General features: G+C 34.8%; 1 protein-coding gene across 3 annotated transcripts in view; it reads left to right on the forward strand.

The window, feature by feature from the left end:
- TAF2 (TATA-box binding protein associated factor 2) overlaps window positions 1-14,095 on the forward strand; it is a 60,697-nt gene that overhangs the window by 22,634 nt on the left and 23,968 nt on the right. For all 3 annotated transcript variants that reach the window (XM_077188342.1, XM_077188336.1, XM_077188346.1), the window contains exons 12-20: window positions 834-988; window positions 3,187-3,301; window positions 3,396-3,505; window positions 4,146-4,211; window positions 6,164-6,416; window positions 9,803-9,943; window positions 11,278-11,388; window positions 12,697-12,890; window positions 13,443-13,582. In XM_077188342.1, the coding sequence (XP_077044457.1) occupies window positions 834-988; window positions 3,187-3,301; window positions 3,396-3,505; window positions 4,146-4,211; window positions 6,164-6,416; window positions 9,803-9,943; window positions 11,278-11,388; window positions 12,697-12,890; window positions 13,443-13,582 (1,285 nt within the window). The remainder of the gene's footprint in view (window positions 1-833; window positions 989-3,186; window positions 3,302-3,395; window positions 3,506-4,145; window positions 4,212-6,163; window positions 6,417-9,802; window positions 9,944-11,277; window positions 11,389-12,696; window positions 12,891-13,442; window positions 13,583-14,095) is intronic.

Genomic DNA, 14,095 nt, shown 5'->3' on the forward strand with positions numbered 1-14,095 from the left:
TGCATAACTTACAGTACTTTTTATATGCTGCATATTCTCTTTAATCTTAAGGTGTTTCATTGGATGGGTTATTTTGATTTGTTAACACTGAGAGCCAGTTTTCCTGTCCCTGACTGGTGTTGCTGTGAGCTAACCTAATGAAATTATAAATAATGAGAATCCAGCTCCAGCTCTCTCATTATATGAAGTTTTCAGTGCTAGATGAAACTTAGATGCTGGTATTAGAGAAGCATTTGAATAGAAGATTGTAATTTTATTCTGAAATACTGAACTTGTGCAGAACTGTAGTTTTGCTTCTTTGCTAATTATCTTTTGTGACATACTTTAGAAAGAATAGGGTGCTACAAATAAACAGTTAAAAAATGAGTGATGTTTTCTCATCTGCTTCAGGTTTTTGGGGGGTTGGCGATTTTTGCCTTGATTTGAGGTTATTTTTAGGGAAAACATATATGTTATTGTGCTAGAGCTATTTTAGGTGGTGGTCACTTTGAAAATACTGCAGAGAATCTGATAAATGTTTAATTTCTGAAAAAGAAGATACAGTCAGTGATTTCTTTTACTATAGATAATTGTTGAAAGTTGATGATCATATAATGGATTTTGTATATGCATATGTATGTGTAGCTTGGAGGAAGATACATTTGGACTGAAAATTTCTGATATGGTCAAGCAAATAATTTCTTGTAAAGTCTTTATTTTGAAAACCTTTTTTTAAAGCCAGTTATCAGAAAGTGAGTTTATGGACCTTTAGTTGCAATTAAACAGAAATTAAATGGAAAAGCTTATTTTATATGTAAGTATTTAGGGAAAGTAATAACTTTTTATCATTTTAGGTTTTCAACAAGTTGTTGAGTCTGGCCAGTACTGCTTCATCTCAGAAGTTCCAGTCACACATGTGGAGTCAGATGTTGGTTTCCACATCTGGGTTTTTGAAATCTATCTCAAATGTCTCAGGCAAAGACATCCAACCTTTAATAAAGCAGTGGGTGTATCCTTTTTATTCTTGGTCTGGATTGTTAATATGGAAAATGAACTTGGTTTTTTAATTGGTACAATCAAAAGAATGTGAAGAAGGGCATGAAATATTTTTGCATAAAACAGTTAAGTACATTATTCTGTGAATTAGATATATGTGTGAGCCACAAGTTCACAATCTTTTCACAGTCCTTTGAACTGCACTGGCTTTTCTACATGTTCTTTACTAGAAGGGATTTCATTATTTTAAGTTTTCATTTGAAAGAAACACAGGAACTCTGCTGGAATTTAAGGCCAAATTATACTAAAAGGATTCCAGAGGACACTGCCCATAGAAATATGCTGAACTGGGACATGGAAAATACTATAGTCTGGTGCATTTTAATATGTGATTTCCAGTAAATCACCATGAAATAAGTAACCTAAAGCACAGACTATTAGTTTGCAATATACTTTAATAGCTTGGTAGCTTGTGTTAATAGTACAGTTTCAGGTAAAATAAACCTCTGTGTGTTGATTCTTCAAATTTAAGTGATATTAGTCAAGAAACAGGGTTTCTTATTTTGAATTGATATGAGGGGCAATTTGAAGTAACTCCATTTAGCAGGTTTCATTGTTAGTTTTATTTAATGTGACTCCAGGCTACAGTTGTACGTGACTGCAGCAAAAACATACCTTACTGTTGTAACAGACAACAAAAGAAGGTATTTAATGTGAGCTGACTTAACAACATTCATGCATCTCAATATCTTAACTAAAAAGCACTATATAATTAGTATTTATAGAGTAATTTGAGAGATTAGTATTTTATTTGCATCAGAAGTGTCCATAAAATGTAAATACACATTATTCTGATTTACATACCTTGCTGTGCCAGGCGCTTAAGAAAAATAGGAGTTCTGTATTCCCACTGCAGTGACAGCTAAATGCCAGCATTACTATCTGAGCTGGGTGAATCTAACTGCATCTGTTCTGTAAGGAAGAAAGAATTGTACCTCACACATTTGGGGATTATTTTCACCTTTTCCATACTTTGGCCCCAAGGCTGATCCTGGTAACTATAACTTGTATTTAATCCTATGATTGCAACTTCCCTACCATGCTTCAAACACTGCTATTCCTGTGACAGTGGATTTCCTACCATGTAAGATCCTATGATCTTACAGAAGGTCTTCATGTTGTTTGGGAGGAGATCTTACTGCTATTAAGAAGTGCTGTATTATGCCATTAGCAAGGGTTGTGTTGATGCTGAGTGTAAACCTTGTGCTGAAAAACCACTAAAAATGTCTTAAACTGTACCTGATGACAAAGTCCCAGAGCTTCATGAAGGCAGCATCCATGAACAGAACCAGTCTGAGATATTTAGCCAAATGGCCAAATTTTGAGAGGAAAGTTAATAACCTCTGTATGAGAAGAAGTGTCTTTGAATATGGAAGCTCTTCCCTTAAATGTTGGGACATGAAGGAACAGATTTTCCTCCCTTGCTTTTGTCTCATATTGTCAGAGACTTGTGAGAGTGTGCATTAGACAAAATGCTTCAGTTTAGGGTTTTAGTTTACTATAAGTCAAGTGTAGTAATGGCTGTGATACAGAAATGAAGGATGACATTATTCACAGGAAAAATTGTCTTGAAGAAATTATTGCCTGGGCAAAAATTTAGAGTGAGATTGTTCCTTTTTATCATTCATATTGTATACTTTCATGTATACCTGAACACAGACACACACACACATACACACGAATGCTCACATGACCCAGTTTGGAAAACTACAATAAAATAATGGAGTTAAATATAGTGTGGGAAGAAAACAGAAACTAATGTCTACATTTTCCCCTTAGTTTTATTTAACTAAAATACATAGTAAAACCATGTTGAAATTACTGAAGTCTTACACAATTACTTTTTCTGAGAGCATGCCAAGGACATTGGATGTGGTGGAGTCCAGAATAGTTTTTCATAATTAATTTCCTCGTACTAGGTAGTTTTCATTTCATTTCAGTTTTTCTCCATAAGAAACATGAAAGGGAAGAAAATTTAAGGAATGTAAAACCCCAGAATTTTGTGAATGAACATGAGTGATTTCATTTCCAAATTTTCTTGGAATGGGAAATTCTGGGAATAAAGAAGCATAAAGCAAGTTTTAAGAATTGAGAATTATGGATTTTTTTAACTATTGCATTGTGCACTAGAATTCCTATACTGCTTATTAGGGATCAGAGTGGAGTGGTAAAATTTTATGGTAGCTTTGCATTTAATAGAAAACGGAATGTATTGGAATTGGAAATAAAACAAGATTATACATCTCCTGGGACTCAGAAATACGTGGTAAGGTGCATTTTCCATATTTAACCTCCAAGTATGGTGTATACATTAATAAGCATAAGTTTAATGTTAATAACAAAATCTTGTGAACTTGAAGGGTCCTCTTAAAGTGACAGTGCAAGAACTTGATGGCTCATTCAACCATACATTGCAGATTGAAGAAAACAGTCTTAAACATGATATACCTTGCCATTCTAAAAGCAGAAGGTAAGAGCTGAAATACTAACTGCAGATATTTTTACTATGGGTTTATGAAAACATTCAGGGCATTTGATGATAAATATATGCTTCTACTTAATCTTACTGAATAAGATTTACCTGTGATGTAAGTGGAGAATTTCATACTCTTTAAGGACAGCAAGAAACTTTACACAGTTCTTAATTATAAGTAATTTTGTAGAAGTTTTATGAAGACCTAATTTATGTAGAATAAGTTGAATGAAGACTCTAATTAATCAAATTATTCAAAATGTCTTTGAATGGGAATCACAAATTAGAGGGAAGACACATGTAGGCCAGAGGAATGCCTCAAGTGAAGAGAGTGCTGGTACTGTTGGGTAAACCTAAGGAACAAGAAAAGTGACATACTTCCCTCATAGAGTCTCTCCATCTTCTAATGCATTTTGATAGTTACTTTGAATTCTACTTCTCAAGCTTCTATGTTTATGTGTAATTGTAAAAATAGTGGGAGTAAAAATTACAGAAATGGATACATAGCTCAAATTTGTGAATATTATGCTTTTGTGTGGTGAAAGGCACGGAGTACTTCTGCATTCTTAAACTTAATTTTTAAACATATATTTGCCAGTCTGGTAAGTAATACTTTTTTTTCCCTCTTTTTTAATAGAAATAAGAAGAAAAAGATTCCACTGATGAATGGAGAAGAGGTGGACATGGACCTTTCTGCTATGGAGTAAGTAGGCTTGTTGGAGTTTCTCAGTGTGAGTCTGAGCCATCTTCCCCTTGTCTAAAGCATGCCATTTTGAAGGATTGGATAATAAAGTTGTACTTTATTATATGACTGACAACTTTCAAGACTATCTCACATTTCTCTGTCTTTACTGAAACTTCTCTGCTGTAGCTAGGAAATGCTGGTGAAGTGTAAAAAGTATGGGTTAACCAATATAATCAGATTTTATAAAAAATCTGGACATGGTATGGTGATAATAAATTTCTTGACTCTAAGACATTTCCAATGGTAACCTTTCAGCTGACTTCATAGGTAAAATGTAAGCAAGAATTTGTTTGAAACAAAGTGAGAGCAATTTTTATTGGATCTTGATGATGACCATTTAACTGCCACTAATACAGACTGGTTCCTGAAATCTGTAGTTACAAAAGAATTCCTCTGGATTAAAATAATGATGAAGTGCTTTGTACTGAAATCCACACTGATGTTCATTTCAGTTGGAGCTGTTAAGCTCTTTGGAAGCAAATTGTTGCTCAGTGTAAATACCTGGCTTACCATCCTTGACTTGGAGCCAGCAGTACCCTCAGAGACAGTGGAAGTGTTGGCACCTGGTTTTCTGGCTGAGGGAAATAAATATTCTGCTCTTGAAAGCCAGTGGTGTCTCTTTGAAGAAGGATAGATTGCTTGTCACCTTAAAAGTGTTGCAGATTCTCATAAATTTCACTTCATCTAATACATTATGAGAAAAAAAATTTGTAAGATGTATTTACATTGAGCAAGTCATTGCTACTATTTCCATATGACAGTTGACATATGAATAGTTTAATTATATTGAAGGCTAATTACCCTTAATATTTGTGACTATTTTTGCTCATTTGTGTACAGGTCCCTGCTGCATTACCCCGAGCTGATACTTCAGTGATCTTAGAATGACCTTTGAACTGGGATAGGATTTTATGCAAGACACTTGCATTTGATCTGATATCCTGATCTGTGGTGTGGTCATTCTGCTGTCCAGTTTGGGCTTCTCTGCTCCAAGCATGTGTGATAATACAGATTCCATTTTCTAAATCTTGTGTATACACTCTTGCACTGTTGTTTCTTCTCTGGCTACTAACTTGGTGGCAATTCTGGATTTTCTACAAACATATACAGAAATACACATCATATGTATAATTATGCTCTTTTCATCAGTCCAAACTCTCTCCTAATGCCTTGTTGTATTTTGATTTTGTGATTTTATATGGAAAAATGAGTAAGAGAATGTATTGCATAATTTGATTTTATGATTTTATATGGAAAAATGAGTAAGAGAATGTATTGCATAATTTGTGCTTGTTGTTCCCATAAATTACTTCTGCAGTCACAGTGCTGTGTGAATAATAAAATATAAAATGTGTGTTTGGGTGGAATACAACTGAGTCATTTTATCTGTGGGATAACTTTAATCCTGATTTTTATCATTTTTGTGGTTACCCTTGTCAGCTTTCAACATCATAGTGATTGTAAAGGAGTTTCACATCTATTGATTAACAAAGTGTATTTACCACCAGATTTTCTTTCTTGGATTTTTTTTTGTAGTCTTAACCTTTAGATGGTGATAAAGTGCTTATCAGTTAGGAAAATTGTAGCATCCAAGCACATAGAATTAAATATACTGGAATCATACAGTAGTTTACCATAAACAAAGATCTGTAGGTTAAAAATACTAAACAACTGTATTCACTTTGATATACTGGAGGTGTGGACAGATTGCCCTGGGAGGCTGTCGAATTGCCATCCTAGAAGCAGGAGATTGGAGCAGGAGACTTTCAAAAGTTCTCTCTAACCTGTATTTTGTTATGGTTCTTTAAATTTAAATACTTTACAAATAACTCATAACAAGTTAGAATATCTTTAGAATTTCTATAGTCTTGAAATTTTGTAAGCTATTAATGTTTTTTTGTCTGTCTTAGTGCTGATTCCCCCTTGCTCTGGATAAGAATAGATCCTGATATGTCAGTACTGAGGAAGGTGGAATTTGAGCAGTCTGATTTCATGTGGCAGTATCAGCTGAGATATGAGAGAGATGTGGTGGCACAAGAAGAAGCCATTCTGGCACTGGAGAAGTTCCCTACCCCGGCATCCCGGCTTGCCCTGACTGACATCCTGGAACAGGAGCAGTGCTTCTACCGGGTGAGAATGCTGGCCTGCTTCTGCCTTGCAAAGGTGAGCTTGTGTGCAGTAAGGGAGGAAATCCACTAGACTTTGAAAATGGCTCAAAATGGGTCAAAACTCAGCACAGTTCCTAAACTGGCTTGAGATTTAGCTTCTTAAATATATTTGCCAAGTATTTTTAACATGACTGATTTGAAAGGAAAATTGTATTATTTTAGTCTGTAAATGGAGACTGTAGAAGGCTTTCGTAATTGTCAAAATTGAGATGTCAGACATGAAAACCACAAGGGATTTTTCCAGATTTCATTAAGTAGCCAAAATAAAAGACTTTTGTTTCATTTTTTTCAGAACCAAAGTATATTTTTTATTATTTTAGTGGGAAGTTCCTTGGCCAGTCTGTTGAGAACTCTGAAGTGCTGAAATTCATCTTTTCCTAACTGAACTTCAGATTGCTGCTCTGTATCGTTTCAGATTGAATAGGATCACAAAAGAAACATCAAGTTGGGATACAATTAAATATTAAAAAGCCAAATAATTGTCTTGAAAAGGGAAGATCTTTTTTTTCCTTATCCATAAAATTAGCATTAAGAGTGAAAATTAGTAAACCCCTAATTTTATAACAAGTGGGTGGAAACACAGAAGAACAAGAATTTCTAAAATGGCATATTGGTGACTTTTATGCATATGAAGACATATTGATAGACAACCTGTTGGGAATAATTTCGTTCCTGTACAGAAATAAAACCTTCAGCCATATTTTGAAAATGAAAATCCCAGTGTTTTTGACAAACTGTTTTAATATGAGACACTGATATGAAACTGCCAGTGTATGTTCTAGTGTTGGTGCTGCCAGTATCTGACTTAAAATATGCACTTTTTAGAAAAAATTCACTTGTAATATTTGTTTGTATATATTCCACAGGTAAATGTTGTTGCAACATTTAAATGCTATAGTTTTTTCTATCTTTACTGTAACTTCTTTGGCAGTTGGGCTGCAGATAATCATTGCTGGTTTTGTTCAGTTGTAATTGTATGGAGAATCTTGGGTCTGTGGATAAGGTGGTTGACTTGCAGAAAAGAAGATAATAAGGCAAGCAAAAAGTGTGGCTGTGACATGAAATCAAGGTGAAGGAGCATGGCAGAACAAAGTTGTAGATATGGAAGTTTATGGAAGTACCTGGGAGGAAAGTGTAGTACATTCTATTACTGATTCCAACATCAGGACATTAATGAGAATAACTTCCTGTTGTCATTGAGTTTAATTTTCTCAGGTTGTAAATATTCAGGATTTGTATTCTTTACTGAAAAAAAGTGAAGTCCCTTGTGATTATTCAGAAGGAGGGTTCTTTTTTGTTGATTTACAGTTTCTAGCTGGGTTGCAGTTACTGTTGTCAAATATTCTCAGTGTACTCATGTTGATACAGAGAAATGATATGTGACAATGCAATTGTCAAACTGAATTTGCTTTACTTTTTTGGTGCACGTCATTGTAGAAAAGGACTTCAGTCTCTCAGCAGTAAAGTATCCAGGTGACATATTAAATCCTCATTGATAAATTAAGGATATGTGTGAACATGTGTGCACACACACTGTGAGTCTCATTCCCGAGTCCTTCAGGACAAATAACAAATACAGAGAAAGGAGAAGATAATGTCACAATCTTAATCCCTGAGGTTCCACAGGCTGATTTCCCAGTTCAGATCCATTGCAGTGTAGGTGATGTGTTAAAAACTTTGCAATAGGAGCACTACCATCACAAACTTCTCCCTCCCAAACGTTGAGGAGATTCATGGATGTGCGTGTGAGTTAAACCTTTGCCTACATTTTTATGCTGTACTGAATTGAATGGTGCAGAAATGGAGTGTGCCTCCTGCCTTTTTAAGTGGAAATGCAACACAGGTCATTTGTGCTACTGTATGGAGAATATGCAGTTGCATTTAGTTCAGCATGTGTAATGTCTCAGTAGACTAAGTAGAAAAATCAGATTCTGTCAGTAAAGAGAAAATCAAATGAGTCACAACATATGATAGGACCAAAAAAATACTGAAAAGATGATGGTTTAACTACTGTTGATTTTAATTGAAAATAGTTGTTTATCTGCAGACTTTGTGAAATTAAATGCTTACAATAAGAAGTTAATATTTTAAAATATACACCCTGATGTTAATGGAATGGTGAATATCTTGTAAACATAGGACACTTTGATCTTTTGGGGATTGAGTTTTATTGTATATTGAACTACATATACAAAATATAAATTCTGTATATGTAGTTTTAAGTTCTTTATCATGGTTTCTAAGCCGTCTTTGGGATTAATCTTCCTCTGCAGGAAGAGTTACTGTAGCTTTCAGAAAAAGCTACATCTTCAGAAAAGCCTGCATCTTTAGTTCAAACACTTCAGCCTGTTGCAAGGGGAAGATCAATTGCAGTATTTTCCCTCTCTGACTTTCCCTTGAAGTCTGACTTGGTGGAAAAATGGGTTTTAATTATAAAGCACCACACTTCCCCAAAAGCACTGATGAAGTGGATTGCTGTGCATTTTCAGATAACCTCTTGATTTTTCTTCACTTACTGCATATGTAATAGCCTTTGAAACAAGCTACCTAATCTCGAAAGAAATCCTCAAATTCAGGTTTTTCTTTGTAAGAACAGATTTTTCCTTAGTTTGTGGTGGGTCTGTAATGGGAATTCCTGCATCTTTGTAGGGTGCATTGGTCCCATTTGTTTGTGCACACACACACATCAGGCAGATGAACCATCAGCAAGCACAGGTGTTCTGCAGGCTTTCAGTGCTTCTTACAGCAAATGTATGAAAAATAAGATGCTGGGAAGGCACACAAAGCAGTTTTGTCTTTGTGGAACCTTAACTGTCTTACACCAGAGCAGACTACAGCAATAAATTGTTCTCAGTGCACAGTCTTCAATAAATGACAATTAAAGTTAGAGGGGACTGCCTTGCCTTTAACTTTAGGGGTGGTCTTTTATTCTTGGGGTGGCTAAGGCCTGTTTAAAGTCTAGGCTGAGGTTACTGGCAGGGTAAATTTGGGAAGTTGGTATTGCAAAATCCCCTTCCATTACTGGCTTCCGTAGAGTCAGAGAACTTGGCTTAGTAAACACAGAATATTAATCTAAAATATATAAAAGAGAAAATAATTAAGAACAGAAGTTTATCATGGAAGGATAGTTAGTTGCAGATGTCTTCCAAATGGAACAATTTCCATAGTACTTACCTTTAATGTAGATAAGATATATTGGGAATGACAGTGAAAACTTAGCTAATATAAGATAATACACTCATGAAAGTAAGTATCTATTTAAAGGAGAGAATGTTCTTGGCAATTACCCTTTTTGATTATGGGAAATGTGTATTTTTCTACAGCCAAACTAAACTTGCAGTGGTCATGTTAATATGATTTCCTTTCCCCCTACTTATTCAGATTGCAAATTCCATGGTAAGTACATGGACAGGACCACCAGCCATGAAGTCACTCTTTACCCGAATGTTTTGTTGTAAAACTTGTCCAAACATTGTGAAGACCAACAACTTCATGAACTTTCAGAGCTACTTTCTTCAAAAGGTAAAATTTATTTTTTTCAATGAATGTTTTAAAAGAATTGTCAAAAATACAAAAATGTTCCTTCAATTGACAGTTGCAGGAATGTGGATAGCATAAACCTGATTTCCTCTTTAATAAAAATCAAAGTAACTGATTCTTTCTCATATGGCTTCAGTTTGTTCAATCTTATTAAAATCAATTAACAAATTATTGGCTATTTTTATCTGATTAGCTGAAGTTAAATTAGCAGTTTCTTCAGAAGAATGGAGAATTATAAATTATTATATAAATACTTGCAATTATTTGTGAGCTCATTCTTAAATAGGACTGTAAGGACTGTACTTTTGTCTTTTAGGTGAATTCAGCAACTGCCTTTATTTTTTAATAGCAGTTATATCATACTGCAAGTAAAATCTTATAACTCTTAAATTACTGGACATTTTTAGTTCAACACATTGCATAATCCTTCTTGCCCTCCTCTTTCTATTGTCAGCATCCCATATTGCCACTGTTTATTTTGGTGTTAGCACAGGTTTTTTTGCTGTAACCTATGGTTGTTCATTGGATAACAGGATTAATGACAATGTTTTTCTTTCAAGATTCACTTGACTGGGTGATTGAGTTCTTATTTCATAGATTTCATATCAATGATTTTATAGAAGACTCAAATTTTTGATTTTTTCACTGTGTCCAAAACTGTTTCATTCTTCATGTCATTTTTGGACCTTCTTTTTGTATTTTTCTGCTTTTTTGTCATTGTTCAGTCTTTACCACTAAATCTTATATTTTTCTCCCTTTTTAATCCTGTGTGCCAAGTTTGTAAATCTAGAGTAAGATTCTTAAATCTGTGTTGAGTAGAGCCTAGAGATCTGCTTAGCTCACTCTAAAACAACTGCCTATTTAGAATAACAGCTGTCTGGCTAATAGTTCTTCAGGCTTCACTGACCCTGTTGGGTCTGTATATCTCAGTGAAAGTGGAAGCTTAGACATCATGTTCACATGAAAAGTCTAAAATTCAGTGTCTATCTCCAATTCCATCACAATTTTCTGTGTCTCATTGTTTTGCATTTGATACCTTTTTGAGAATGTCTTGACTTGAGAGTCTGTTTTTTGGATATACATTTTTTTTTATGTCTGTATTGTGACTAATTACTGAGCAATAACTATGTAGTTTATTTGATAATCTGAAAATTATAAAGTACATGGTCTGACTGTAAAAATTATGTAAATACAGCTTTTCATACACCTGCTATTGTAAATTTGTTAATTGCTGATTTTCAGGATGTACCTCTTTTCAGGGTGTAACTATCATTTCAATAATGTAAAGAGTGATACTAATTAATTTTATTACACAGACTATGCCTGTTGCCATGGCCCTTCTGAGAGATGTTCACAACCTTTGTCCTAAGGAGGTTTTAATGTTTATTTTGGATTTGATCAAGTATAACGATAACAGGAAGAATAAGGTAAAGACAGTGTTTATTTTAATTTCTCATTGCTTTTCTTTTGGTGAAAAAAGTTTTAGTTAGTACACTGCATGATGTTTGATGCCACTACTGCAAATACCTAGCTCAGAGTTGATGAAAAGGTGATGTGGTAAATGTTAGAGAATGTTCTGTAGTTGACATTTCTATGGCAGCACTTCTTGAATGTTTCAAAGCTCTGTGTGCTTGTTGTTAATGCTTGTCTTATTTGCACACATACTTTTCTTGCTTTACTCTTTTTTGTTCAAAAGACCCAAGTGTTTGGAGAAAATGTAGCATGAGAAGTTCAGCACTGGTTTTTTGATGTTTATTTACCTTGAGAGGAGTATTTGAAAGAGCAAGGAAAGGAAATAATCCTTTTTAACACTATACAGGACTCTAGAATTCTGTGTTCTGAGTATCATTTCTAGCTCACAGAACTAGATTGTCTTCATCTGTTTAAATAACAAGTGAACCACAGGTTTCATCACTAAACTGAGCCACCTGAGTTGGAAATGTTGTCACCCCAAGTTCCTTCCCAAACAGACCACTTCTGAAGGATGATTAAATGACCTTTAAGATCCTGAGATGATACAGAATTCCATCTCTATAGCTAGGAGCCTAGCATAATCTTCCCAATAAGTATCCAAAGTGAAGTGGAACCAGTCTAATGTGTCTTAAACTTCATTTTTTTGTGTGTGTAGAACACATACTGTAACAAGACACGTGCTGCTTGTTACTGAAAGAAGGATAATTGATGGAGAGAGGTAGAGAGTTGGACACATGAATGCAAGCATCAGTAGTCACATAAAAGGGTGACATGTGCTGACATCTCAGCCTCACCTTTCCATGTGTCCCTTCTACACGTTTAACATCTTCTGCTGGATCTGACAGATGTTGGGTTTGTTTAGGTTAAAGTAACTAATACTCAAAGCTAGTACTTCTTTCTGATTTTTTTAAATTTTATTTTTATATGTATTGCTGCTTATTAACACAACCAACAGATGCAAAAGACAGCATAATGGAAGGGGTGAAACTATGAGCCCAGGTAAGAAGGGTGAATGAAGAAGTAAGATTTTTTTTTCACTAAGCAGCAGTGAGCTTACTAGTTTGCTTCAGAAGCTCATGAAGTTGCTGGCTGGACTAATGGTATGATTTTCAGCACCATTTTTTTCCTGTTTCGGTTTCTTATGCAGTTTCTCCCATGGTCTTGATTTTAAGATCTGTTCTGTAACAGGGCTTAAACATTTCTTAGCTTTGAAAGGATATATAGTGTTATATTTTCTTGTGTTAAATATTGGTTTTATGTAGTTTTCAGACAACTACTACCGTGCTGAGCTGATTGATGCCCTAGCCAACTCTGTGACTCCTGCAGTCAGTGTGAACAATGAAGTTCGAACATTGGATAATTTAAATCCTGATGTGCGACTTATTCTTGAGGAAATTACCCGTTTTCTGAATATGGAGAAGCTTCTTCCCAGTTACAGACATACTATCACAGTCAGGTATGGTTTAATGACACTGCTTTTCTTGGGTTTTATGTACCTTTCTGTAGTTAGCTTTTGAGATTTTAGCTTTTATGTCTTAATCTTAAATGTCAAATTCCTTTCAAGTTTCAAAAGCTGATAATGCAAGTTTGTCTTGATTGCTTTACTTTTCAGCATTAATTTTTGTCAGTGTAGATCTTTTGTAGCAGTCATAATTTGATCATCCCGTGCCTCTTTAAGAAGGGTATTTGTGAAAGTTTTGCCTTGTAACAATAACTGTAGGGCATGCAACATCATCTGAGCTGTGTTTTCTCTAAGTTATCATGGCTGTATTGAAACCGATCAATGGATTTGACAGAATGGAAAATTTTGTTTGTGTTTCTGCCTAATTCAGAGATAATAAGAGCTGTGTGGTAATGCTGTGAAAGAAATTGTAGCATCTTAATCATGTTAATGTGGATAACATAATTCAGAAGATTTGCAGTACTTGATTTGGAAGAAAGTAATTTTATTTTTCTTGGCTGGTATTCCATAAAGCTGATGTGTATTTTATTCTGCTACCATTTCCAGCTGTTTAAAAGCTATTCGGGTGCTTCAGAAGAATGGCCATGTCCCAAGTGACCCTGCTCTCTTCAAGTCGTACGCAGAGTACGGGCACTTTGTCGACGTCCGGATAGCAGCGCTGGAGGCTGTTGTTGATTACACAAAAGGTACTTTCTACCAAGTACTTTGGCATTTTGTAACAATTCTCATACAAATGTAATGCTTACCTCATTAATATTAGGTTGAACTAGTGTCCACCATACAAGAGCTTGTATGGTGACTGGTGTATTAATAAGAAACTGAGGTTTCTATTACTGCTTTGTCCCAGCAGGTACGACTGTTATGAAGATGTGCTGAGTATTGTTTCTCAGTGCTTTGCAAATTGAATCAGATACCAATGTTTTGAAATAATGAGTGGCAGTAAGGGGATTTGGTAATTTGTCTTTAACACTGCAGTGACTTTGATTTAGTTGATTTCAGCCATAATTGCTAGTCAAAGTCACTGATTTTGCTTTACCTTCTTCCTGATATCTTAATTGTGCTTTTTGCATGCATCTTGTGGTTATAAATTTTAGAAACTTAGATTATTGTAGAGATATTTTGGCTGATTCTGTTTTCCCATTCCTCATGCATAGCTTACGTTTGTGAGATGTTTACATTCTTTTAATATTACCTTAATC

The sequence above is a fragment of the Agelaius phoeniceus genome, chromosome 1 (assembly GCF_051311805.1).
Source record: "Agelaius phoeniceus isolate bAgePho1 chromosome 1, bAgePho1.hap1, whole genome shotgun sequence".
NCBI lineage: Eukaryota > Metazoa > Chordata > Aves > Passeriformes > Icteridae > Agelaius > Agelaius phoeniceus.